The sequence below is a fragment of the Phalacrocorax aristotelis genome, chromosome 5, assembly GCF_949628215.1.
Source record: "Phalacrocorax aristotelis chromosome 5, bGulAri2.1, whole genome shotgun sequence".
Classification (NCBI taxonomy): domain Eukaryota; kingdom Metazoa; phylum Chordata; class Aves; order Suliformes; family Phalacrocoracidae; genus Phalacrocorax; species Phalacrocorax aristotelis.
This window is the reverse complement of record NC_134280.1, coordinates 57,395,948-57,422,471: the sequence shown is the minus strand read 5'-3', so window position 1 is coordinate 57,422,471 and position 26,524 is coordinate 57,395,948. Positions and strand designations below refer to the sequence as shown.

Sequence of the window (26,524 nt, the reverse complement as noted above, 5' to 3'; positions counted from 1 at the left end):
CTTACCCTCAATAATGGTTAGATCATCTTTAATTCTAGCACCTGAAGTTATACAAGGGTTTGCTTAATAATCAAGTTTCAAAGAACTGCTGGACACATTCAGTAAGGTGACAACTGTGCAATACCACTCAGTATTTCAATATCAGGGAACATACTCTTGAATTGTTTAAACACAATCCACAGAACTCAAAATTAAACAGCCATCCACAGTTTAACTAAACAATCAGTTAAAAGTCTTACAGTTTTATAATTCACATAATGGTCAGTCTTTAGTACGGGATACTGAGATTCATTAGAACACAACACTAGATTTTACTCTATGGGTGTGTTGGGCAGGCACGTAATTGACCATTCTTGGGTACAACTGAAAGAGTAAGGACAAGTTTACCACAGTTTGGCAAATCCCATATTTTGTCAGTTAAAAGTGAACTGTGAGAATTAAATACTCATCTTTACATATACACAAGTTATGCTGTGAAAGCATATTTGCTTACAAACATATAAAAATACTTGTTAACTAGTTTGATAAGAAAATAATGTATAAAAGTATATAGCAAAAACATTTAATCATTTCTGACAATGGAAAGATCAAATTCATTTTTATATCACATGAAACAAAAACAGCTACAGTTTTAGTTTTCCTTAATCCCTTACCCAGAAATACAAAGGAAGACACAATTTGTTTCTAAACAAATGATGTGAAATTTCTTAATAAGCTGAAATGCCTCAATCCAGAATGAGCTGAGGTATTTGGCCATATCCTAAGAGTAGTAGTAATCATCCTGTAGCTGTTCTGGATTCATAAAATAAATACAGTAGACTGTTTTGGCCACTGAAATAAAACTGCAGCATAAGTGAGAGATGAAAATTTTTGCTGACAATGAAATTCAGTGTAGGTTTCTTAAGGCTAGCTGAGTACTCAAGTCTAATTTAACTGAGGGCAAAAAAGCCAATCCACCCTGTTTTTAAAAGGTATCCTCTATACTTCAGTATAGGTTTTTGTAATAGCTAATGAAATGTCAGAAGTAAAAATAAATTAATTCACAAGAGACAACTTATGCATGACTTCAACACCTTGTCCTACACGGTTTGGTTTCATCTCCTTTGCGAATAAAACTCCACAAGGTGCAAGCTCTTAAGGGAGAGAAGGAAGGAACTGTGGTATTAAAGAAGCAGCCTTAGTGTTTTGTTTTGAAGTCTGCCCCAGGATGACCGAGTCTTCTTCAAGAACTATTCTGCCAGCTTCTTGGACTAAGGCTATTCTGGTGACCACTTTTAGGACATGCACATATAAGGCTAGACCAATACCAGAAATAATGTAAAACGATGGAAAGAAAAAAAATAATCTGGCAGTTGATAGCTTGGCTCTTGGGATTCTCAGAAAATAACACAATGGCAGCCTTTCTTGTCTTTTTCTTTCCGCGCTGGCTCTGGTGAAGGAGGACACTCTTGTTCTTGAAATTTCCTGGAAATAGATATTTCAAATTAAATCCACAGAATAATTTTCAGTTAAATAAAAATAAATATTTAAAATTATTAAAGTGTTCTCACACTTTTGTAGAGGATGGACTTGCTTTTGACACTCAAACTACTGATTAAATGAGTGATGGTATTTCTTAAAAAACAACAGAAGGCAAACCCCCAAAAAACTAATTTTTACAGAAGGTCAATCTCAGATTTAGTTTACCAGGCTTACTTACTGGGTGATCAGTAAAACCTGTGATATTCAGGTGAAGAAATTCTCTTTCAAATACATATTACATTTATGTAAACATTCTTCCTAATATACAGGAATATTTTATTGTGGACACCATTGGTCAAAGTTTACAGGTAACAGCAGGCAGAATTTTCTCAGTGATTTCGCATTACATTTCAATACATTTGCTGTACCTATCCATTAATGTAGGAACATTAATTATCTGGTCTCAAGTTATCATACCTTATAACTCTGACAAGTTCATGAAAAGCTTGGTCTACATTCAATCTGATTTTTGCTGAGGCTTCCATGTATGTTACTTTAAGTTGTCGTGCTAGCTGCTGACCTTCCTCTTGTGTCACCTGAAACAGACATCAATCATTAAGTTCAAGGCTTCTGCAGGCACGTTCATATCAGTAGACACTCCAAATACACGTTAAGGGTCTATTTTTCTCAAGCAATAATACTTATTTGGCCACAGAATACTTTCCACGCTGTCCACATAATACAACTGGGAAGCCAATCCACATAATACATCTTTTCAAATGCAAGTGAAAACTTCAAAAAGAAGTTTCTGCAATAGACAAAGATTGACACTCTAGAGCATTTCCCTCACTGCAGCTGCCTCTTCTTCATTTCTGCACAAGACCAAGTTTTCCTTCATAGGAAGATGAGAGTCCCTCACTCCTCAAAACAAGAGCTTTAGTCAAAATCTGCTGGATACTAACAGAGCTGTGAATACTATTGCTAAAAATCACCCTCTCCCTGTCCCAGCTAAACTTAGAGGGGGGGGGGGGGGGAAATCAGATGACTACTTTTAAAACAAGAACTGATGTTTAGCTTCTGAATTGTTTATATAAAGTAATTTAAAAAAATCTTTATGACACAGCAAAATATTAATACAGCCAGTTTTAAACATAGCTTAAATGACCAATCTAACAAAAAAAAAAAAAGCCTTCAGGCTACCCAGAGATATGAAAGAAACCCTGTCTACCTCTTGACTCCTGAGACAGAGGAGAGGGAGATGAAGAGGAAATAGTGAGCGTCATGAAGAGTTGGTATAAAATTTGAAGTGAAGAAGCAGAAGGCAGGAAGCTAGTGGACCATTATAGGAAGGAGGAATAAAGTTGGTCACAGGGCACAACCAGGGAGATCACTGCATATTTTTGGATGAAGTAGAAAGCAGCGAGGTCAGACAACAGCAGGCCACCCTGAACAGTGCGAGGCATGCAAGGCTTCAAAGGGAAGGTCACTCACAGGGCCAGGGAGGAAAGGGCAGCTTTCAGTGATAAAAGGAAATACAGCAGATCTTGCCAAGACAATGGCTAGTGGAAGAAATGTCAAAGGATCAACATTTTTCTGTGAAAGCAGTGTAAACCAGCATGTAGAGGACTGATACGATATTGGGGGGGTGGAGGGGAGAGCATTTCTTCTTACTTTAGTTTTGAAAAGGCATTCAGGTATTCACTTAGATTAATAAGCTACACAGAAATGGAAACAGAAACGGAAAAGCATCATTGGGAGCGTTCACCACAGGGCAAGATACAAAAGTACTTTTTAGCTTGCAAAATACTTTCCTAACAGCTACACACATGGTTTGACAGCCTTCACACACGGTGTCTCAACAGTCGATTCATCTGTCCTTAGCACCTGCCACTGGTATTATATTCGTATGTCTACTGCTGAATTGAGGGCCATTCCCACTAAATCCTCATGAAGCTCTACATGGAGCTCCCAGCACCTTGCACCATTAGCTGGAGTAACTCAGGATGCATCTGCTGATCTCAAACACTCACGGAAACTCTATGTTTGGAACAAACTCACTTCTACCTTTCACCCCCAGATGCTGAAATACCCTTATTCCAAAGCTTGAGAGGGCTACATTTTAAGAAATATTCATAGCTGTTTTCTGGCACATTGATAACATTGCAGAATCCCCCCAAACTCTTTATACATCTCTGCCTCACTCACCAGACAAAAGTTAAGAGTACAGATATGGCAGCTTTTTCAAAACTAACCCCCTTTACTTTTCTTCATCCCTTCAGAGCCTACTGTAGGCCCAGAAAGTGAGAGGCTAAAATCTAATAAAAATAAGTAACTGTGAAGGAATGTACAGTCCTGAGGAGAAACTGAACCCAGTCTTTAAACATATATGGTTACTATTTTCTTCATTATTGTACCTCTAATGTGCTTTAGATACAACTAAAACTAACACTGTAATAAAGTTAAGCTACGCTTCCCCAGTTTTCTGCATTTAAAATACTATAGATATAACAAATGCAATAAGGGCTTTAATGTTCTAAGACCTGTAATTGCTTAATTCCAAAACAATCTTTCTGTCAGTCTTACGAGTATCTTTTCAAGCAGTTTGTGGTCAGTTTTAGCTACCTCAAAGTCAGTTTAAAAGAAATATTTGGGTTTGGGCACACTACAGAAGCATTTGCAGTGCCCAAGCTGTAAATTAGAGGCCGGAACATACCAGCTCCATTTTCATAGCTGAGGGAAATGTAGTAAGTACCACAGAAATACCTGAGAACAAAAATAAATTTACATTTTTTTATTCTCCCTTCTCATGTACGACAACCCTGTGTCATGACAGACACTTCAATAAGTGTAATGGGAGAGCTTATTAAATGTTACCAGCAAAATAAAAACTAAGTCCTTTTCCTTTAAAGAACACTATTTTATTTTGACAGAGTAAAAGAATTACAGATTTTCTGGCAGTAACTGTGTGCATACGCATGTGTGCATGCATTGGTTCTGCAGTTGAAAATCTCTCAGTTTTGGTAAGTTTAAGGCTGAAGACCAATGGGAATCACTTATACTTATCCTTTGTTTTAGGGTATTTTACTGCTTGTTTTCAGATATCATTCGTTCATGCTGACTGGACAGTCAGTAAAAGTTTCTCAAATTAAACACTATTACAGAATTTGTAAGTGAGCAAGTCAAACCTGGAAAAGCTTATTCCTCAACTCCATAAGTAAGTCTTCTTACTGAAACAGTTTTCATTTGAGTATCTGCACAAGAATACTGTGAACATCTCTCACATGGCCCTCCCTCTTCACTATGGTATCTCAGAACCGTTAGGTATATATTCATTCCTGGAGTTTCTATTCTTTCCTCTACCTAAAGCAACTCTACAAGGCTGCCTAACCTGACACTGCACCTGTATTTTGCCTGGATACCATGTAGACTAAAGGTCATGCTGCACTCACCTCAGCAGGTAAGTGCTTCCTCAAGTCTGAGAGGAACCCATTTCTACCTCATGGTCACCCTGCAGTGCACCCTGCACAGAAACATTGCCCACTCCTGCAGAGAGCTCCATCACTCCTAAACATGCATCTGTCATCCTGATTTTCTGCCTCACCAGCCAACCCACATGTGCTACTAGTTCACACTTACTGTGGGCTACCATAATGCTTTCCTGTAGGGGTAGTTCATTGTCCACTCATTCTATTTCCTCCGTATTCTCATATAAAAGGTCACTGTGGTACACACAAACTGTGGTTATGAAGCACTGACACATATTCAAACAGACGGACTTGCTGTATTCAAATACTGCATCAGATGCCTGATAGCTAGTTATCCATAAAGCTCAAAAATCAGGCCAGCCATGGGAAGACCTGAAGGTAAGATCCATCTGTGAGAACATCACTGTATATGGCCACAAAATCTACCACCTCAAGAAGTTATTGTCACACTTTCATACAAGTTCATGATAGTTAAGAGAAAGGCCAAAACAAAATTTTAATGATTTCAGGTAGGCCACCAGCCAGGTCCTTGCATCTGTCCACCCCTGGAACAAGCCATCTCACGCCAAGCCATTTGTGAAGCAGCAAGTCTGCAAAACCAATACATTAACTGTTTGTTTGCTAGCATCTAGGCTGATGCTGGTCAAGGTCAAAGCACGAGGCTGCTTGCCTGGGATCATCAGCTTTTCCAATCATCTGTCTGCGCATGAACTGAAGTCACATGAACCTCTTTAAAACCGTGCTTTAAAGGTATCTAGATGATCTTAGCACTAGATCACTGTATTAGTTCAGTCATGATGCAAAAGCAAGAACTAGCATTTAATGAAACCCAAGCACTTTCCTGTTGCAACTTGGAATTTCCTTGAAACCCTGCCATCTGGGGAATGATCAGACTTGACCCAGTTTAAGCTAGCAGTTATCTACAAAGTCATACATACCCTGCACTGACAAGTCTACTCCCCTGGCAGCAGTGGTTATTACTAAAACATCTGGTGCTTTACAGAATTGTCTTACTGTAGAAACATCCAGTGTTGTCCAAGTTGTACGAAATTAACTCATTTAAGAGAAAGACTGCTACACAGCGTTTACTTTATGGAAAGACCAATGAGAGATGGTGCTTCAAGTTTGGTTTCACAGTCACCAACCTGTGACTGACTGGGGACCCTGGAAACACTGGTAGCTTTATTCGTTATCATGCAAGGACATTCTAAAGATTAACACCTGCTCATCCTCTAATAACTAATTTTTCTTTGTCAACCTACCATGTAGATATGGAGGACTTCGCCTCCCATTCCACAAAGGCCACAAAATTACAAGAAGTCTGCTTAACTCTATTTACCTATATAGTTATTACCTTAACCAATAGCTATTCCAAACTTCCTTTCACCTCTCTTCTTCCAAAAACACCTGTGAGTTGGCCTATAGTATATTACAGTCACCACTATTTTAAACTACACCTTCAGTATGCTCCTAACACTTCACTGGGACCATACTATCATCATCTGTGTACTTCTGCTGTACAACCCAGTTCCTTTACTTCCTGAGAAACAGTTGCCTTCTGCCTGCTGCAGGAGGATTTAGTTATGCATCATTTGCTTCCAAATATATGGTATCATAATGATAGTACTCTGTACTGTGTTCAACTACAAAATACAGTTACTTGCATAAAGGTGTGGTCAGACCCTTAAGACATCCGAAACTTTTGTACACGTTTAGCTTTTTTCAGCTGCAGGAAGATTTGTGCGTTAATTCTATTGAGTATCATTTGTTGATCAAAACATGCACTAAAACTTTTACGCTCTCTTACGAGAGGCAGCATGTGTCCTCTGTTATTTCACTGGGTTGCCTCCTGCCTTTTAGGAAAAAAAGGCAGACGCCTAGTATAAGCAGTTTTGCTCTAAAAACTCATACCCAACTTCCTGAATGTCTATAAACACTACTTAAATTCTGAAGCTGGGAATAAAAAGTGCATTTGCCATTAAACCGGTTTGAAAGAGCACAACAACTTCTTGTAGAACTGCCAGATAAGAAAGCAGACCGCAGTGTGACACTAGCCTGACTGACCAGGTTTAGAGTAACTCAAGTGAGGTTTCACACTCCAGTAGACTGAAAATGCAAAAACACAGAGAACTAGCGCTTCTCACATTTTTGCCTGCAAAAGCGTAGGGGGAACGCCCTCACTTCCCAGTCACCCCAGCACGCCTAACCAAGGTGAGGGAGTACTCTTGCCTTTGTCCCCAGACCTCCCATTGCAACTGCCTGAGCAGCAAACCTGTAGCTGGAGCAGGATGACCTTGCTTGTTAGGCTGAAGTTTTTCCATACCTGGGGGAAATGCTGTGGCAGGACTAGCTTTCAGCCAGATCAGCAAGCTGATCCAACTCACTGGCTGGATGCCTGCCTTGAGAGTTCACATGATGGAGCAGAAATAACCCCACCAATGAAGCAGAGACTCTGGCTGGGTTTAACATCCAGCTGATAACATCTAACTGCTTGGCTGCTGCCAAAAGGCGAGGTCTCACTTTCTTCCCCCCACCCCAACTCCTCCCTGCTCTGCTCCGAACCACAGTCCCACCCCTTACCATGCTTCAAGTGCTGGCACTCAATCTTTCTGCAAGCTGATTTAACTCACACAGGTCCCAGAAAGCCATTCCAGCTCGTCTGTTTTCTCCCCATCTAGAGAGATGATTCAACTCACAAAGTGCTTCAAGTGAGAGCTAGGGCCAGCAAAGGGAAGAATGGGAATGTGAAGTCAAGAGCGAGGGCAGCCTCTCCCTTCTGAGGACTGACTCTGTCAGCTCAGCATCACCGAACCTTCAGACTGACTTGAGGACAACTGAAAGACACCACATGATAGGGAAGGGGCAAGGGAGAGTTAAGAACACCTAACTAGCTGTTTCAGCAAACCTAGAAGTGCTATTTCATCTACATTAACAAAGGCTGTCTAAGCCCCCAACTTATGAAGAAAGTAAAAAATCTACCAATTTGCATGTAAATTTTATGAGCAATAGCACCAAAAGTTATGCTTATCAGCATCTAATCAATTAGGACAATTAATGTAGCCATAAAGAGAAAAAGCAGCTTTTGGGAACACATACTTTTATTTGTGTTCAGATATAAGCAGCAAAACTGCAAAGTTAAGCAATTTGAACACGGCTACTTTGAGACTGAATGTGTACCTGCCCATCACGATCTGAAAAAATAGTAAGGAATCAGGTGTGGAGGGTCTAGCAGGAGAACAGGTGACAGGCACCTCTTCTTTTAAGGGAGAAACAGTTGCTGTGTAATAACAACAGGAAGGTGGAAGAGACAGAACATAGATCGTAACTGTTTCTAGAAATTGATCTACAGGATTATCAACGACATTTGCAGTTATCCTCTGAGAACTGGGGCTAACAGCGATGTTATTTCCCTCCCAAAGCATCTGGATGTTTGTCCTTGGACAATTACAGTTTGCAAAACAGTTCAGTTTCACCTACATGGTGTCCACAACCACATTTGTGCATGAGATAAAGTACATTATGTTCCAGGACCTGCAAGGTTAAATTTGGAAATTTTGATGGGGATATGATGGTAACTTCAGAGTGAAAGAGTTTGACTTCTGTCTCAGGGACAGGGCGATAGTTCTGTGCACGTGTAGGAATGTGAAGTTACTTCTGATGAGCTTGTGAGCTAATTCTGTGAAGGCTTCTTTTAAGACATTATATTTCAGCATAGATTTTAATGTTGTCATGACCTTAACTCAGATTCTGGGATAAGGAGGCTGTGACAATCAAGGGAGCATAACTCAACAGGAACTTTGCTGTACTAAAGGTTTCATGCAGTATTAAAGAAATCCATTCAACAACAATGTACCAATCCACTAAACTCTTTCACATTTTGAACCTATCTTGTGTTGTCCCAGCCACTGTTTTTTGACAGAAAAAAGATTTACTTAGCAAAGAACAAAACTTATGTAAGCACTTGTGGACAGAAACTAAGTCATGTCCTGGTACACAAATCTGAGAATATCTTACTGTTTAAAGCTGTGTTTTCCTTGTGAAACTCTTAAAATAATTACAGCAGTTCTAGTAATATTTAGTTTACTCTCAGCTAAAGATCAGTCGTGTTTTCTAGCAGGTTTTGTCATCTTACTGTCTCAGGAGAAAATTCTAAACTTGTGAAAAAAGTTGCTGAAGAATACAAGTTTGACACCTATTCATTTCCTGCTGAGGTAGTAAGACTACTCTTATTTTAGCTCAGTTTGATTCGTGAAAATCAGGAGTAAGTAGGAAAAACAAATTGAAAGCTCCTTCTTTAAATAATTCTAAACTAAATCTTTTAAGCTCTCTTACAACTAGAGGTGAGGTTGAAATCTACTAGTTTCAAAACTTTAATTTTAATCTATATAAATACGACAGTAGTCATGTTGCTGTACTTCCAACTTTTAAAGCTTTAAGTCACTTACGCAGAAGATTAGTGGCTAAATAGAAAACAGCAAATGGCTACTCATTTATACATAACAGCAGTGAACAGCAAAAGCAACAGCACTAAAGTCTCAGGATCATCAGAGCTAGTGCTGGAATGCACTCTGCTTGGCATAGCACGCTATGGTGAGTAACAAAACGGAGGAATTAGACACGTTCATGCCTGAGTAATCAAGTCATGACAGAAAGCTCTCAACTCTCTATGTGAATAGCTTTGGTCTCAACATAACCCCTCTGAGTCAGATGTGCTGTATGTGGAATGCCATCATGCTTCTAAGATTCAAGTACATAAAGCGAGTGCAGTTACACTTCTTGCACTGGAATTAATATGATTTTTTTTTCACTTGTTTCTTGTTCCCACTCTACTTTTGGGAGGAAAACTGAAGTTTCTAGAAGAAAGTGAGCAGTAACTAATAGCAAATGAATTACCTGTCTTTGGTGGTCCAGATCTGCTTTATTACCAACTAGAATCATAGGAAACTCATCACGATCTTTCACTCTAAGAATTTGTCGCTGAAACTTATAGATTTCTTCAAAACTGTAAAAGAATAAAGTAGAGCATCAGTGTACTAATTCATAGATTCTCAGGTTCTACAGAAGTTCAGAACTGATGAGCCACCTATTCAGACTTGCTCTGCCATGCCACACAAGCAGACAGCTGCAGGCACTCCGACAAAGAGTCCACTGTCACAGCATGGCCACCTAGAGAATTATTCAACACTCAAACTAAAAAAAATCCTCAAGTTAGGAGCATGCTATGCACTGGACTTAGGTGGGGCTGCAGAGTAAGCAAAACACTTACTGTGTCTCAACCTAGAGGGACCCGGACATCCATGTGTTGCAGAGAATCAAGCAACCATAGTCCATTCTACAAATACTGACTCTGGAGTGCAACTCTGACTAGCACATTCAAACTACAGCCTAGAGACCCCGGTGATCAGTATTTCAGCTGGCAACCCCCACAGATACTTCTAGAGATTTTTGGGGGAAGCTATCAAAGCTGGAAAATTTTATTTCTTGAAGAACAGAGAAATGGCAGAGCTAAATGATCAGAAAGGTTTGCAGTTACTAAGTTATACAATGTACTGATGCTGTTCAGGCAGTAAGGAATATTCCAGCAGTGCTTAAGGGAAGATGAGCAAAGCAGAAAGCTTCTCCAAGGACAGTATATTAAACAAGCTAATGCTGGCCTAAACAAGGATTTTGAGGGGTCAGGGGGAAATAACTGCTTTCAAGTAAACACTGTTAAAGCTACATCACTACATGAGGGGCTTCATCAGCACAGATGTTTGCAGGCAATCGCACATCCTTTGGAGCACAGACTTCCCAGGCACTGTATTTAATTCCAGGCATATAGTCTGAAGCCATTTACACTTAGACTTGAAAACTAATATTTATAAGCAATATGATCTTCAGTAAGAAAGCTGCATTTAAAAAACAAATAACAGACATGACAATGCCAATCCACCTCATCCATACAAAGCTAACATGAGAAGAAAGGTGAATTAGAAGGTATGCCACTAAGCATAGTTGGACCTCCACTTATATGCAGTTTTAATACTCTGCTCAGAAGTCTGTAGCAACTGGAGGAAGAGAGGTGAAAGTAACCAACTAAGCCATCTCGATTTCTTCATTGACAGGCAAGGTAAGTCTTGAATCAAACGGATATCAGAACAAAAATTAAAACTCTGCTCTTCACAAGTCTTTGAAGGATTTCAGAGAGGAGAGCGATATGCAGGTTTAATGTATCAAAATCTGCTTAAAATCAAGGCAGACCCTTAGCCAAAACAGCAAATAAAAACTTAAGATTTTTTGACAAACCAAGGAGTTCACATGAAGACTTCAAAAAGATCTACAGCCCTCTGTAGCAAAAATATTTATGTTAACACAAGTGCTCAAGATGTCTTAAATCCACAGACCCAGGTCTCTGACAGAAGTGCAAGATTCTCTTTTGGACAGTACATCAAGGTGAATTTATACATTTAGCAGTCTTCTTAAGTGTAAGATGCAGATCCAATGGAAACACACCCATGCTCCATAGAATATTTATCTTAATTATCATTATAGACAGAGCTGTTAATAGGATCAGAAGTAACTTCTTAGAGCCTAGATTAAGGTAGGGGGTGGCAGGGCAGCACAAAAACCATTGACAAGTTTGTTTTGGTTTTTTGTCATTTTACTGCTCTTCTGTTGCAACTCGAAATAAGTGGAAGAACAGGTTCCTGAGCATTTCTCCTTTATTACTACGTGTCTGATAAGCTCAATGGAGGAAGATCACAGCCAAAATATGAAGTGATTGTCTGTATATACACAGCAGTTCCCTACTTTTACAATGATCAGGAGCTACCTGACAAAGCTCTGTGAGCTTTGTAGCCTGTAGTTTAAATTTCTGTCACTTCCAGAAAGCCAGTGTTCCGGACTGTAATGAAGTGCTTGAATAAAGTTGTCTTTTTTTGTGTATGCTTTGAAGCCATCTATTACAAGAGACAGATACTTTCAATAAGTGATGGGTTTAAAATGGGTTTTCATCAGTGCTGAAGGAGTGTCATGCCACAGAATCTAAGAGTGAACATGGACTTAATATTTCTGTTTGAGATTATTTCAACAAAGGATAAACAACAATTTAATATTAACTGTAAGTTGTTTGTCTTCATAACTGGATATCAGGCTTACCTTCCTCTATCAGTGACTGAGAAAACAAGCAGAAAACCCTCCCCTGTCCTCATGTACTGTTCACGCATGGCTCCAAATTCTTCTTGTCCTGCTGTATCCAGAACTGAACATAAGCAAAACATTGATTACTACAGTTTATGTTCTTAGAGTATAGAGTAAGAAAAAAAAATTATTCCTAACTGGATATTGTGAGAACCTCTCCTGTACATCATAACTAAGCAGAAATCACTTTTCACATATATTATTGGATCTTTGCTAAGATTCCCAAGTTCTAAGGCTGACTGAACAATTCAAGACCTACCAAACAAACTGAACAGAGTTTGGTGCACTTTCGCTAATTCAAGACCAGCAGAAACAGCTGGAAAATACTTAGAGAAACTTGGAGATGGGGGTTGGGAGGGCTGCTGTTTGTCCTTAAAGAACTCACTGACAAGGGAGAACTGAAACTTTTAAAGCAAAGCATTTATATTGCACTTGGGAGAGGCAGCACACAACAGCCAAGCAATGTGTTTCTCATTCCACCATGTCACCCAGGTAACTGCCAGGAGTTACATAAATTCTCTGAGTTTTGCAGGCAATAAGGCTTTGGGAATAATTCTTTTTAAAAAGTTCAATTTACTTTGAAGAGACACTTACACATACATAGGCATAAGCACTTCAAATCCCAGGTATCTCATTAATAAAACAAAGCTCGCTAGCTTTTATCAGCCGCACACTTACATAAAACACACATGCTGCACAGTTGTTCACCTGCATTACATTTTATGCATGCAGATGTTAACACAGACACCGACAGCTACACGCTGTTAGTACTATGCTTTAGCTAGGCTACTTACTGTCCAAGCGCGCAGCTCTTTCATCTATCACACATTGCTTGGTGTAGGAGTCTTCAATCGTTGGATCATAATCCGTAACAAAATAGGACTGCAGAAAATAAAACAAGTTTGTGCGTAAGACAAGCACATACAGGACACTCATCGAGTAAGGTGCTAAAACTGTATGGTTCACAGTTCAGGGAAGATGAGCAGGTTTTACCTGTGTACAACCGTTTGCCACTTTATCCAAAAAGATAGCAGGTAATGGCTTTCTTATTCCTAGTAAACTCTCGTAAATTGTATAAATTACTAGCAGAGTCACTGGATTTACTGGATTCCTACAGAACTTCTAGCATTTTTCTAGAAAGTTCTGGTAACTCCTAGAACTTCCCAGCAGGAATCCCCAGAAACTTTTAGTTTCTAGCATCTTTAAGGTCTCTAGTAACTGCTAAGTTTCTCTGAACTTCTGGTAGTGTTTACGAGTTTTTTGGAATTCTCAAGTTTCCAGATTTCCTCCCCCGCTCCCAGAGCCAGTAATTTCTAGGAAGTGCCAGGGTTTTCCCAGCTGTTTCAAAAATTCTCTAGCAGTTTTATAACCATTTCTAGCAACAGCTCCACACAGCACAAGTGGCACTTAGTTTGTACGTGGAATAAAGTTTAGTGGATCATCCTTGTTCCCAGGATTCCACTCCTGGTTTTAATGGCTAAGGACACACACCCTCCAAAAAGACACCTCCTGAAAGCAGAATAAGCCATGAAATGCCTGTGTCACCCACTGCCTAAGCACGAGACTCCACCAGATACTGCCAGTCTATTACTTTTCACCCGAACCACAGAGCAAAACACATTCTGGTACACCTTTCTAGAGAGTGGGTGACCTGGTATTGACTACTGGGGTAACAATACTATCTGAAGGCGACAAGTTTAGACTTAAAGGATTAATTTTTAGCTTGCATGCAGTCATAGCGAAGTTATCTTCACCCAAAACTAAAGTACATAATAAATCTGAACACTGATCAAATTCCTCCCCCTCTGCTTGATGCAGTGGGCGCTGGGGATGTGTACTACCCTGACTGTTCAGAAATGAAGCACATCAGGCATGCATGTACCCAGATGAATGCCACGGGAAGTGAAGGAGTACTGCCTGCATATATTATTCAGCTCTGTAAGCCAGTAAGGAAATAACAGTTTAAAGCATTCCATATTGGCTCCTAGGAAGCGAAAAACAGGGGGTCTTGTTCTTGCATTAAGGAGATATCACCAAAAATAGGGTGCATTTCCTTATGTCAAAACTAATAGTTCTCTCTTAAGCGTTTTTCCCATCACACAAATTCAAAGATACCAACAAGGCACTGCCCCGTTCCTCTAAACTTACCAAAGTCAAGTTAACAGATGTCATGGTAGGGAAAACAAAGGAAAAGGGGGGGGGGGAAGAAATAACAAATTACAGTACTAACCCACTAACCTTCTTCAGATACATCACTCATCAGTGCAGAATACAGTTAACTCCGTTCTTGCAGATACAGTTTTATTAGTGTGGTTGCTCTTGTCCAATTTCAATTGGGAGCTGCCCACAAGGGCTGGCTGCACTACTTGGTCCTGACTTAACCCAGCTGGCTCCCACCATTTGGGGGAGGTCCATGCCAGGTTTCTGGTTTAACAGCATGGACGTGGTTTCCCCAGCAGAGCTCATCGACTGAGCTGCAGCTGCCTTATTGGGAGGAACACATCACAGTTGTAATAAGCTTTGCCAGCTGTGTGTACTATATATAACCTATGCTCATATACCACAACCTCACCATCATGCAGTTGGCTACTGGAAGAGTACGTACAGGTTGCTGTTGATCTACTCATTTAGATCTGGCACCATACCGAGAAACTCCTGACCCCTAGAGTAGAGACACAGAACAGCTCTGCACACCTCCTTTGCATTTTAAGTAGACATCAGTAAGCTGTCCTCTCAGGATACACCTACACAGTAGGCTCAGTCGCTCTGCATCAATGGCACCACTTGGTAACCAGCTACCTTAACATAGCAGTAACATTAAAACAACCACGCCACTCTCTGAGAAGGATAAAATCCTAGCATAAAATTCTGTCCCACCAGAGATAACTGCGACACATGAGAAGCTATAATTCACCTTTTTCTCAGAGTGTTCTGTGTAAGTCAAGTTGCTCATTTCTGGATAAGAAATGGTTTCTCCTTTGTTTCAGAACATTTATCTAGGCTAAGCAATCTTCCCCCTCCAGCCTTCCCCAAAACCCCACTCACCCCCCAAAAAAACCAAATCAAAACCAAACGCCTCTACCCCACCAAAAAAATTCAAACAAACCAACAGGCATGTGACCCTAAATGGAGCACAGAAACTTCCACGTTTTCCAGCAGAAGAGTGCTTATCTGCACCCAAGAGAACATCTCACCATGGAACAAGCCCCCAGAAGTTGCCTCTTTACCTTGCTTCTCTGAAGGCTTAAAGTGGAAAAACCACAGCGTTCAGAACTGTTCTTTTCTTTTGCCTGTATCCACGACTCAGAAGGTATTATCCAGGAATAAAAGAACAGACTTTCTGAGGAATTAATTTATTCATAAGTTCTAAATTAGCACTCAAGTTCTCTGTGGCCTTTAACAATCTTTGAAAGATGGAAGAGAAATTCACTTATGTGAACATACAAATAAGTAAATAAAACCATTTAGAGAATCTGACTTCAGAAGGTAAGATCACAAGGAAGGGTATTTAAGTCCTATGTTTCATTAAGGAGACAAAGTGGTATTTATATAAAAACATTAGGTGACTAAAACGTGGTATCACTATCAGTATATCTAGAAATTCAGGGTTCTGATTTGGAAGATAAGGCACGCACACACTCTGAAGTTACTCCCTATCTATCTCAGGCTTCAACTTTACTTCTGCAGGATAGAGAAATGAAAAGATACTGTCTGACCCTTTACATCTATAAAGCGGTAAACTATGCCAAGTTTTAAATAAAAGGGAGAATGGGGAATCAATTTATTTCACTCTCATGAATCAGTATCAGTAGAACACCTAAAGCAGCAAATTTATATCCAACAAGGGTAATATTTTTCACTGACAGAGGTCAGAAAAAGAGAAAAACATCATAATCTCAGAGGGATTCTTCATGTTTTCTTTATTATCTGTCCAAGGGCCAAGAACTGCAGTGGGTTTTGTGTAATCTCTAGGGCATTTCTGTGATTTCCCTCTACCCTTTTTTGTTTCTTTTTTTTTTTTTTTAAAAAAAAAAAACAACACAAAAAAGGAAACTACACACAAATTGAGAGCACCAGACTAGGTACAGAGACATGGAACACAGTTCTTCCCTCAAAAAAGGGAACAAGACTAAGTTGCCCTGATCCAGCATCAGCCACATCTCAAATTTGGAATGAGCAGATGCCAGAGCTTCCCCCATTTAACAAGCTTCTTCCGAACTATTTCTTCGCTCCCATGGAGTTGCCCTGCCAAATCTGCAGTCACAGCCACTAGAGGAGAGGTTTGCGAGGCAATTAGCATTGTGGTTTACCTCCAGGCACTGGACAAAACTAATGTGCCTGAAATAACTGCTAAATTTGAAGGAGTCTTCCCAAATTGCACTGGGACTATTTGCCCCAAGGAGCACATCGACCGCAGCTTGGGGGCCTTATTCAGTCAGGGTTGATTTACAAAAATTAGGTGCAGCAGACACAGTGTTTATCAATCTGAGCAGAAACGGACCTTACTGCTGCTGTACAGTCAGTGTTTGAAGAATTAAGGGAAAGCAGAGTACGTCCTGAAATACTCCACGAGGCTGTACCTTGACTTCTGAATGCCATCCTGGGACAGTGGAAAGGCACCCGCAGACCCAGCAAGCCCAAGAACACACATCAGTGTAAGTCGCTTTGTAGACGTCAAGGAGTTTGTGGCAGAATCGCTTAGAAGACTGAAAGGACTGCAATTCCAGCAGATGCAAACCACTGCCAGCCTCCTGGTTTTAAACTGACACCGAGTCCAGACAAATTACAGAAGCACGCATATGCTTAGCACAACAATGCTGTCTGATGCCACAGTTTTTTCAATACCCAGGCCTGCCTAGTGCTGTCTCCTTTATGAAAGCTGTATGTGCAAGCCCTAACACTTCAAAGCAGTTGTCCTGCTAAACAACAAAATACTAGAAAGCTTCAGCAGGTGTCTTGGATGCCAGCTGGTACAAAACACACTGGACCACTCTCTGGGGTGATCGATTACAGACCAGCTTGTCAGATCCACTCTTCTAAGAGCAGTGGAGTTTCTATGATGAATTGGAGGAGCTAAGCCTCATTCAGTTGGCTCCACCACAGCCAGACACTGCCTGCAGGAAATAATAAGAAACTAAATTTCTTCTATGAAGATAGTAACTCGAAAATGCCCATGTTACACCATCCCTTAATCACTAGCAAAATCAAGGCTCTTTCTACCCACCTCCTAGAAGGGAAATGAGAAGCTAAGCCCAGTAGTCTCATCAACCATTCAATTTACCCAAATTATTACGCAATAAGTTTTCTAGGTTTCCTCTTTCTAAGACTGCTGAGGCAATTAAGGCCAGAGACGGGAAAGCCTGCCAAGGATGCAAACCCTTTTGCAGAGGAGGAAAGAAAAACCCAAAACAAAAAAAAAAAAACCAAAACCAACATAAAACCCCATCCCTGCACCACCTGTATCACTTGCAGCTGGGCAACGCACCACCACAATCCCTTCCTATACACACACTTATCTTAAAATCTATTCCAAACACAATCTCCTGACCTTTGCAGGAGTTTCTACTTGCAGTGCTCAAGAACAATGACACTACTATACTGAATACTGCTCTAACAGTCTTTCTCCATTTAAGGTAATAGTAATCCCTAAATCATTGTTGTAATCACTCAAGTCTTTTGGCAAGGACAACACGTGAAAAATCAGCTTTCAGTGTATCATCTTCCCCCTTGGTTATGCTGCCTTTAATACACCTAAGGGAATTCCTCCATTAGCTGGACTCACAAGCTGAAGAGTCCTGCTACATAAATAAATAAAAACAACTACTTAAGTGAAGACATCTTACATGGAAAGATGGAGAACCCCTGTGAAGTTTCACAGCTCTTAGGCAGCTTTTCTTATTTACTCTTCATAAGGTCATCAACAGTCCACAAGCCAGAAAAACACTGGATTACATTTAAGTTTTAAGGCGAGAGAGAAGGCAGGCTCTATCAACAGGGAGCTGCTATAAGCTGCAGTCCAGAGGATGGTTGCATAGCGTGCTTCCTTTTATCTTTACACAAAGCTTGAAGGGCACACAACAAAAAGCTGCCCAGCACAGTGAAAGCACACCACAAGTTAAAATGAGTGGTACCTGCCAAAATATATATTCATCCTTGCTGTGCCTACAATCTCCATTTATATTTACTAAGTATACACTCAATGTTTCAAAGAGTCACTAGTTGCTTATTTAAATTTTTTCCACATGTTTAAATTTTTGGTTTCAACCCCGTGAAGGCAAGGAAATAGAAGGGTTTCCACCCTCCAGCTGAAGTTACAGACCAGCTCTGGATTTAAATAACATCTACAATTTCAGCATTGCAAATAGCCCCAAAAATCCTTCCTGGCTATAATTTGTAAGTCAGAACTTAAAACAAACATGTCGGTGAATGCTACACACCAAAGCTTCAGCTGTAGACTGGAGTACTTTCCCAAATACCTGAAATACACGATCCCAAGACATCTCCCAGGCTGTAAGTGGTACTTGACAGAGTAATTCTTTTGGCAGTTTCTCCTTTGACTACCACTAACATAATCTCTTTTCTAGTTTCCTCCTCATTTCCTCTGCACTTCACCAGTAACATTTGTCTGCTTCTGTACCACTTGATGGATGTGAAGTCCAGTTCAGGATCTGTAGTGGCACGTCTTCACACCATGAGCATAGAACAAGTAACGGTATCAGCTACAGCCCTATCACACACCACATTGATCAGAAATACTTAATGCAGAAAAAGACAGAAGCCTGGCCAAGTTCTCTTTTATTTACCTTTCTTCATTTAAATTAGTATCTCTGACATTTGTTCCAAGTTATAGACAAAGTCAGTGCCAGCATTTAAGACCAAAACTATAGTACCCTGGCCAGCTATGAGGACTATACGTAAACACCTTTTTGAGGTACTTGGCATCACGGTAAAAGCTTTCTCAGACCATGAGTTAAGACCTAAATGACGGACTGCATAAATCAGTTTGTAACCTTCAGCTCTTTTACCTAAGAGTAGTGACATGGCAGCCAAGTCCACATGACCAGTGTCACATTGTGCCTCCAGGTTCCTCCCGGTTGCACAGGAGATTAAAGACCATTTTGAGGAGCTTTAATCTACATTTCTGTCCCTGTCCCTAAAGGAACACAAACAGGTTCAATGGCACCACAGACATGCTCCTGGAGGACAGACGGCAGTAGCCTGCCACCTCGCTCAAGCACTATGCTGGCCCAGATACAGAACTAACCAGCCCAGCAGAACTGGTAATTAAGCAAAGCAGCTGCTAGGACCTCAACACCTGAAGAGATTAACTGAAGAACCCCCTTTCACACAACAAAAGGAGGCTTCCCAAGTAATTTCTTTAGAAATATTTGAGTTGGCTGGCTAGAAAACAAGGAAAACATGCAGGAAAAAACCTGAACTGACTTCTGGAAGCAAACACTTAAACCCAGACTGCATTCCAGAATAAAGGAATGGACACAGCAAAACATACAAGTATTTTACAGAGCCCCATGTACTTGGGTCATGGGGGCGGGGGGGGAAGAACCACACCAAAAAACCCCAAAACCCCCAACCAACCAACCAACGTACACCACTGATTAGATAGCCTTTGACAAGCTTGTTACATACTTAAGATGTACCTCCACAAGAGCAGGTGGTTCACTAGGACCTGGTGTTTCCAGTGCCAGAAAGACTGCAGGAGCTACCGACAGCAAGCCAGCACCGTTCTAAACAGAAGTGCTTGAGATAGCATTGAGCTTGCTTTGCTCGCATGAACAGTCACACTTTGTAGAACGAGGGGAAGTATTTTGGTGTTGAACACTGGGGAGAGTGGGGGACCAAAGATCTAGAATTATGCTGATAAAGACCAGACTGCAGAGATAACCAATAAGACACTGAATCATACTACAGAAGGCCAGGTGTATCCTCCTCCAATTATCCCATATTCATAGGAATCTTTAAGAGTTACATTCTTTTAATTACACAAACAGTAAGAGCACCTGTTCCTTTCTTCAGAAAAATACAAATTAAAAGGTAGTCAGTGCTTGTAAGCAATCAGTGATGCTTCCCTCAATTTATACTACTTCCTGCTGTTCTAACGTATACTGCCAGCACTGTTACAGCTATCCAGGGAAACAAGTACCATTTGGAACTACAATCACTGCAATTATCCAGTGATGTGAAACCCTTGATAATTTCACGAACAGTGAAAACCAAGACACAAAGGAAGAAGAGGATTAAAGTGAAGTTATGGTGAAAGGAAAATGCCGTGATCCATATACAAGCTAAACCCTTTGGAAATTAATACACAAGTTGAAGTGTCTTTTTATCTGTTCCTGACGAACTAGCATTATATATACATATAATACTGGTATTTATGATTAAGTATATGCTTCATCAAATCTGAATGGTTCCGTTCAAAAAGAAAATTGTAACAGAATGCAAAGTTCTTGAATAACCCATGGCGCTCAGAGTGCATCCATTAGATTATCCCCAACACATAATCTGAAGACAGAAGAGATACACATCTTAAATTCTGCATAAGATATGGTGGGTTACGAAAATAAACATCTGACTTGGTTAAGTATAGATAAGTCTTCTTAACTTTTTATGCAATGCAAGGATTGTCAAGAGCTTGTGCTTGGTCTGGAAACACTAAACAAAGCATGAGTTAGTCCTATTACATGGCCACAAATTATTCTCTCTCTCCCTCTCTGCCCTTCCATATACAGTGATCACTGAATGAGCACATCAGAAAACAAAAACTAGTAAGAAATCTGTGTTCAGTACATAGGCATATTTATTGCACGTAGCCAAATATAACAGCTCTTTTCTTTATTGGCTTCATTGTGGTCACTACCCAAAGCACCTAAAAAACAAAACAAACTTTGCTTCCCTCACAGGTGTCGGGGAAAAATGAGCTAGGATGGGGGGAAGCATGGGGAGAAGGGGTATAGAGGGTAAAGCGTTCTCAGTCTGAAGACTAATACGTATATCGGAATTCTGCCTACATGTCTTTAATTTTCGTATTTCCTAAATGAACACTTGAACTTCATATCCATAAACACACTCCTTTCCAGTGATTTTTCTCTAGATAGCCTTCCACAGATTTAATCCACAGTTCAGCAGGACTGACTTGCGTTAGGGATTTAACAGCCACATTGGTTCTGGAGCATCAACTTATTGTGCAGGTCACACAGTGGACTACGACTCAAGAAGAAGAAAGACTGAAATCAAACTGACTTTTGTGCTCTGAAAGGGAACATCTATCAGCTCTTTATACCTTTCAACACTCCTAAAAACCTGCCTGTTAGTTTTTGGCCCTCCCCTAATTGCTACTTACAACCCCACCTTGACTGCAGCAGCAAAGGAAAGAACCTCCCTTCTTTTCTCCCTCAAACCTGGCACTCAAGGCATGACCTGCAAAACAGCTCAAGCTTACAGGTAGAAACCTGGAGAGTTTTTAACTCCTGAACAGTTTATTACAAAATTCTGTGAAAAATCTAAGAATCTACCCAGAGACAGAGATTCGCTGGGGGAAAAGAAAGCGTCTGTGAAACAAAACTAAGGCAGCCTCTCAGTGCATGTTCAAATCATAGATGTTTAAGGAATAAACTATTACAACTACTTCATCTGCAAATATTACATGCCTTTTTGCTAGCATCCTGCCAAGCTTAAACATACTGGTAGGGTAACTCTTGTAAAGCATTAATGCAGCCTCAACATTTGAATTATGGACAGAGTGGGTGGTGGTTACATGCATATAACAAGAATACCAATGAGAGTGGGTTTTTTTTAAATACGTATTTTGAAATGCATGTGAACATATTTTTAAATATGATCTTCCTTAAAAACAGCAGACATACTTTTTTTTTTTAAACAGCTTTCCCATTTTGAACTCAAACTGAATCTGCACTGCGCTTACGTCTTCGTTCAGTTACTAGCTTACAGCTCTCCACACTGTACATCAGCTCAGTATTAGCAGCTCACCAACCTGTGAACATTCGCCTCCCACTTATAATTATCATCAAATTTCTCAAAATTAAACCACACCAAACACCAAGTACACTCACACAGAGACCTGTAGTAGGCAATACATGCATTAAACATTGGCCTCTTGAATACTTCCTGGTGATGCAGTTTTCATTGTTCAAGATCAGAGAATGTACACTTTCACTGTCTGTTAAGACTTCTTTGTAATGCCTTAAATTAATGCCTTTTAATGCCAGTAAGCACCTACAAAGTTCTTTGAAGGCAGCTATGCAATTTCTCAAGTTGAAACATGTCTGACTACAAAATGTACTCTACACTGCAAGCATAGACAAGTCTTTATTTGATTTAATTTCATTTTTGCTTCACAGTAAATGTGTGCAAGAGCTGTGAACACAGCAAGTACTTCATCTTCCTGATCTTGGCCACTTGCAATTCAAGGAATGTTTAAAATATTAGCTTCATACTATCTTTTAATCCATAAAATGTTATCAAGTTCAGGCAGTTTTCAACGTAACAGCTCACACAAGCTCTTCAGGACAAACTCAGTTTTTACCTGAAGAAGCCCATTGTATCTTTTAAAAAGCGCGTATCTGATTTTAGAGTATGTGTATAACCAGATAACGAGGAATATAGCTGTAAGTGAAAAGAAAGTAAGGTTACTTAAAAAAAATCCCCTGGTGAGGCACAAGAAAAAATACTGAAATACCTTTTCTCAAATGTATGAGATCATCAAAACATCTCAAGATATAGGGTGTATTTATAAATCAAGGCTCTTACATTACAAGTACAGTAACAGGGTAAGACTTAATCAATTAAAACAGCTCTTCAGTAACTTAAACCTAACTAAAACAGTCAGCAACAGACTCCAGGTTAGAGGCTATAAGGAGACCCACCTTTAGGGCATTTACAGTCTCTTAAGAAAGAAGCCACTTCACAACTCCTTGAGGAACATACTGGAAGAACTGAAATGCAGAATCGAAAAGTTAATACCATGGCAAAAAGAAAAACAAAAAACCACTCTTGAAGAGAGTGCAGGTACTAGTGTCAAATCAGGACCTTTAAAATAGGTTCATATTGCAAACAAATTGCTCATTAATTGGACTTTTCAGATTGTCTAACCTAGGTTATGAACATTTGGCCCCACGCAATTACATTAATGCAGTAAGAAGCTTTACTAGCCCAAACAAGCCAGTAAAACAAAGCCTCACGTCAACAACTCTAGTGCATTTTAGCAAGGTTAACTCCTACACTTCATGTGTTAAGTACCTGAAAATGTTTGAGTCCTGGGACTCCACAGCAAGCTGAGGTAAGCAATTACTGAAGTTAATGCCTTTCTTATTATTAAAGTAATAAGAGCTGTATTAGGTAGTAAAAACCTTTTCCTACTACTACATTTCAGTTTTCTGCAATGCCAGGCACTATTGTCAGTTGTGTAGGTTTGTAATAGCTCGGAAGCAGATGCTGACTTGGACCACAGTTCAGCAGAAAGATCCAAGTAGAAAACCTGAGGAAGGTAAATTCTTCACTTCTGCCTCTTAAAAGATTTGTTTAACACAGATATACAGCCAGGTTAGCTAGTCCATTAAACCCAGAGCCTACAGTTTTCTAGAATGATTTCTAGGATTAAAAATTATTTGCAGGATATTATTTCACAATACAATCAAACTACATTAGCAACTTCCTGCCAGTGGAAGAGGGAGGTTTTGTCACCCCCACTCCAGACCTCGTCTGCAGTATGATCAGGAGAACAGACAGTTCAGATTGCTAACTAAAAGCTTAGAGAGTCCCCCACCCAAACATCAGTCAACTGCAACAACCTTTAAATGTCCAGACACTTCAGGAAAGCTCACAGCATATCTTTTAGTAAAGATGCCTTTTCCCACAACTCATACATATATTTTATATAATGTGTTTATTAATTTATATATTAAAAAGTGCCAAACAGGGACTGAACCAAAAGAGTGAAAGCATCTAGAAGTTTTCATCATACCACTTGTTCTGTTAGAGAAGAGAGACAGAATCATTAACACATTGTAATTACAAGTTAAGATGATCCTTCGGAGCCCGTAACACACCTCATTTATACTATGAGATCACTGTAGTCATAGATAGCAATACACTAGTTCCTGTCCTATTTTTGTTTTTTTTTATTACTGCAGTTAATACCATGGAATTTTTGAACACCAGCCTGGATAATATCCAACATGAAAACATTCAGCTTCATTAGTGAAGTCTGGAGTACTTCATTTTTCGAAGATTTATTGACTGATCATTAGAAGCTAATCATTTAGGGAAAAGCTACAAAATAGCACTTACATCTAATAAGAACTATCATGTCAGAAGGTAAGCACAGTTATAATAGCTTTATTTGCCCAAATTATGTATTTGTTCAACTCCAACCTTTTGGCCTGAGACTAGACTGTCTAGACTCATTTTACAGACTACAGACAATTACTATAATCTTTAAGTTTTCAAAGTACCATAACCAGAAGTGCCAAGAACACTCAAATGGCAGCTGGGATATTTAGCCATTTTCATTAGCAAGGCTATTTATTACTAACCTTCCCCCCAAATCCTTGTCCAGCTAAGAAAAATACACAAAGCAGTTATCTCTTTGAGTCATGAAAATTTTAAATCATAATGAAACAATTAGTTGCCTACCTGTGAAATAATGGCAAAAATCAGTTAACATGAAAACATACTGGGCAACTTCCCCTTTGAAATGGGTCTCTGAACAGCTTGCAGGTGTCAAGCTATCAACAAAAAGTTAATGCTAAAAAAAGCTACAATGGCGATTACATGCTAAATACACACTTTTAATACAGGAGGTTCTTAAGTTCTCGCACCTCAACAGACACGGCATGAAACCCGTACCAAAAAACCAGGCTGATCAACTCAACGCGTGCGAGCCTCATGCCGCAGCCCTGCCAGCTGCGGCAGCTCAGCAGCCGGAGTACCCACTGTGCCCCAACACCAGGTACTTCTGCACAGCCGTATCACTCACCACACTGTATTCTAAGACAACAACATGCTTTCCACCTCCTGAAACCATTTCTCAGAAGTTTGTGGCTAAACAGTAAAACCTCAGACGGGGAGAATTTGTACTGGTCAACAAGTGTTTTTTTCCACGTGACCTGTACTTTCAGAATTAGCAGCTCCTGGCAGGGCCAGCACACAGGCTCCCCCAGGGACCAGGAAGGAGAACAGAGAACCTCTGTGCCAGTCACTCCCGAGTCCAGCAATAAGCTCCATAGCCTTAATGTTCCCTCTGTGAAGAGAAGCTTTTCAAGAGATTGACATTTCAGTGTCAGTTTTTTAACCCAGACTCATTGAGAAGTACTCATAACCTTATTTTGGTATTTAGAAGCAGACAACAAAAAGCTTAAGAGCATTTTTTGTCTTGTCTCCAACCTAAGGTGTCAGGCTAACTACCTAATTGTGAAAAGAAGGGAAGGGGATCTTCTTCCTAGGTAAAGCAGGCTGTGTAAACCCTTTTGTGCTAGGCACAGTGTGTTCAGATCTTCCTGGCACACAAGCAGTCCCTTTGTTTTGTTCAGCTGCTTGGGCATGGCATTTGACACATCTGATTCTGACCGGGGGTGGGGAGGGAAGACCAGACTTGGTCACTGTCAACCAAACTTAGCAGAGCACTGTGAGAAGTTACCCCACTCCTGAAGCAAGACAAAGAAATCCTACCCCATCCCAGCAGAGAGATACCTGACACAGATTTCAGTGATGCAGGCTGACCTGAAATCATTAAGAGGTCGATCCCTGTCGAAAAGCACAAGTATTTTAAACAGAGGTTAGTCTCATGGATGTAGATACTACTGCTTTGTAAGTACTTGTTCAAATTAATACGTGTATTTTCAAAAACTCCAGGTTTCTGTAAGAACAAAAGATTAGAAATCCAAGATATGGAGCTCAAGGAACGTGCAGCATGGACTCGTGTAACTGATACAAAGCTTCAGCTGGACAAACCACTTTGAAAAAAGTAATACTGAGTATTTTCCATCAGATACCAGCAGAATATAATGCTCTTTACAGCCTAATCAGCACTTACAGAAAAGTTAAATCTTAATGTCCTTGGAGAATGTCTTCATAATCTCTCTTACTACCACCAGCAGCAGATTTCAAGATCAAAGGGTATTACTCCCTCACATCTGACAAGTGTAATTCAGACTGGTTTTCTCATCAAGTGGTAAGTTGCAGTACAGTGTATGAGGATTGTTTACAATAGGAAACATAGCATTACATTTCTGACCTTTCAGAAGCAAAGCCGCATGCATTGGAACTTTTACATTAGAGACAATAAGCTTAAGTTCCTGGAAGGAATACAAGAGGTATTAGAGAAATTTTTATCCTAAATAGAAGAAAAACAACAAGCAAAA

General features: G+C 40.0%; 1 protein-coding gene across 8 annotated transcripts in view; it reads right to left on the bottom strand.

The window, feature by feature from the left end:
* Positions 1–11: 11 nt before the first annotated feature.
* The window catches only part of RRAS2 (RAS related 2), a 52,535-nt gene continuing 26,022 nt past the window's right edge, over positions 12–26,524 (bottom strand). For 4 of the 8 annotated variants that reach the window (XM_075094730.1, XM_075094735.1, XM_075094736.1 and 1 more), the window contains 6 exons: positions 23,030–23,098; positions 12,920–13,007; positions 12,084–12,186; positions 9,840–9,948; positions 1,939–2,057; positions 12–1,464 (listed from right to left, as the gene is read on the bottom strand). In XM_075094730.1, the coding sequence (XP_074950831.1) occupies positions 1,377–1,464; positions 1,939–2,057; positions 9,840–9,948; positions 12,084–12,151 (384 nt within the window). In that variant the 5' untranslated portion in view covers positions 12,152–12,186; positions 12,920–13,007; positions 23,030–23,098 and the 3' untranslated portion in view covers positions 12–1,376. The remainder of the gene's footprint in view (positions 1,465–1,938; positions 2,058–9,839; positions 9,949–12,083; positions 12,187–12,919; positions 13,008–23,029; positions 23,099–26,524) is intronic. The other 4 variants (XM_075094732.1, XM_075094731.1, XM_075094729.1 and 1 more) reach the window with 1 other exon arrangement.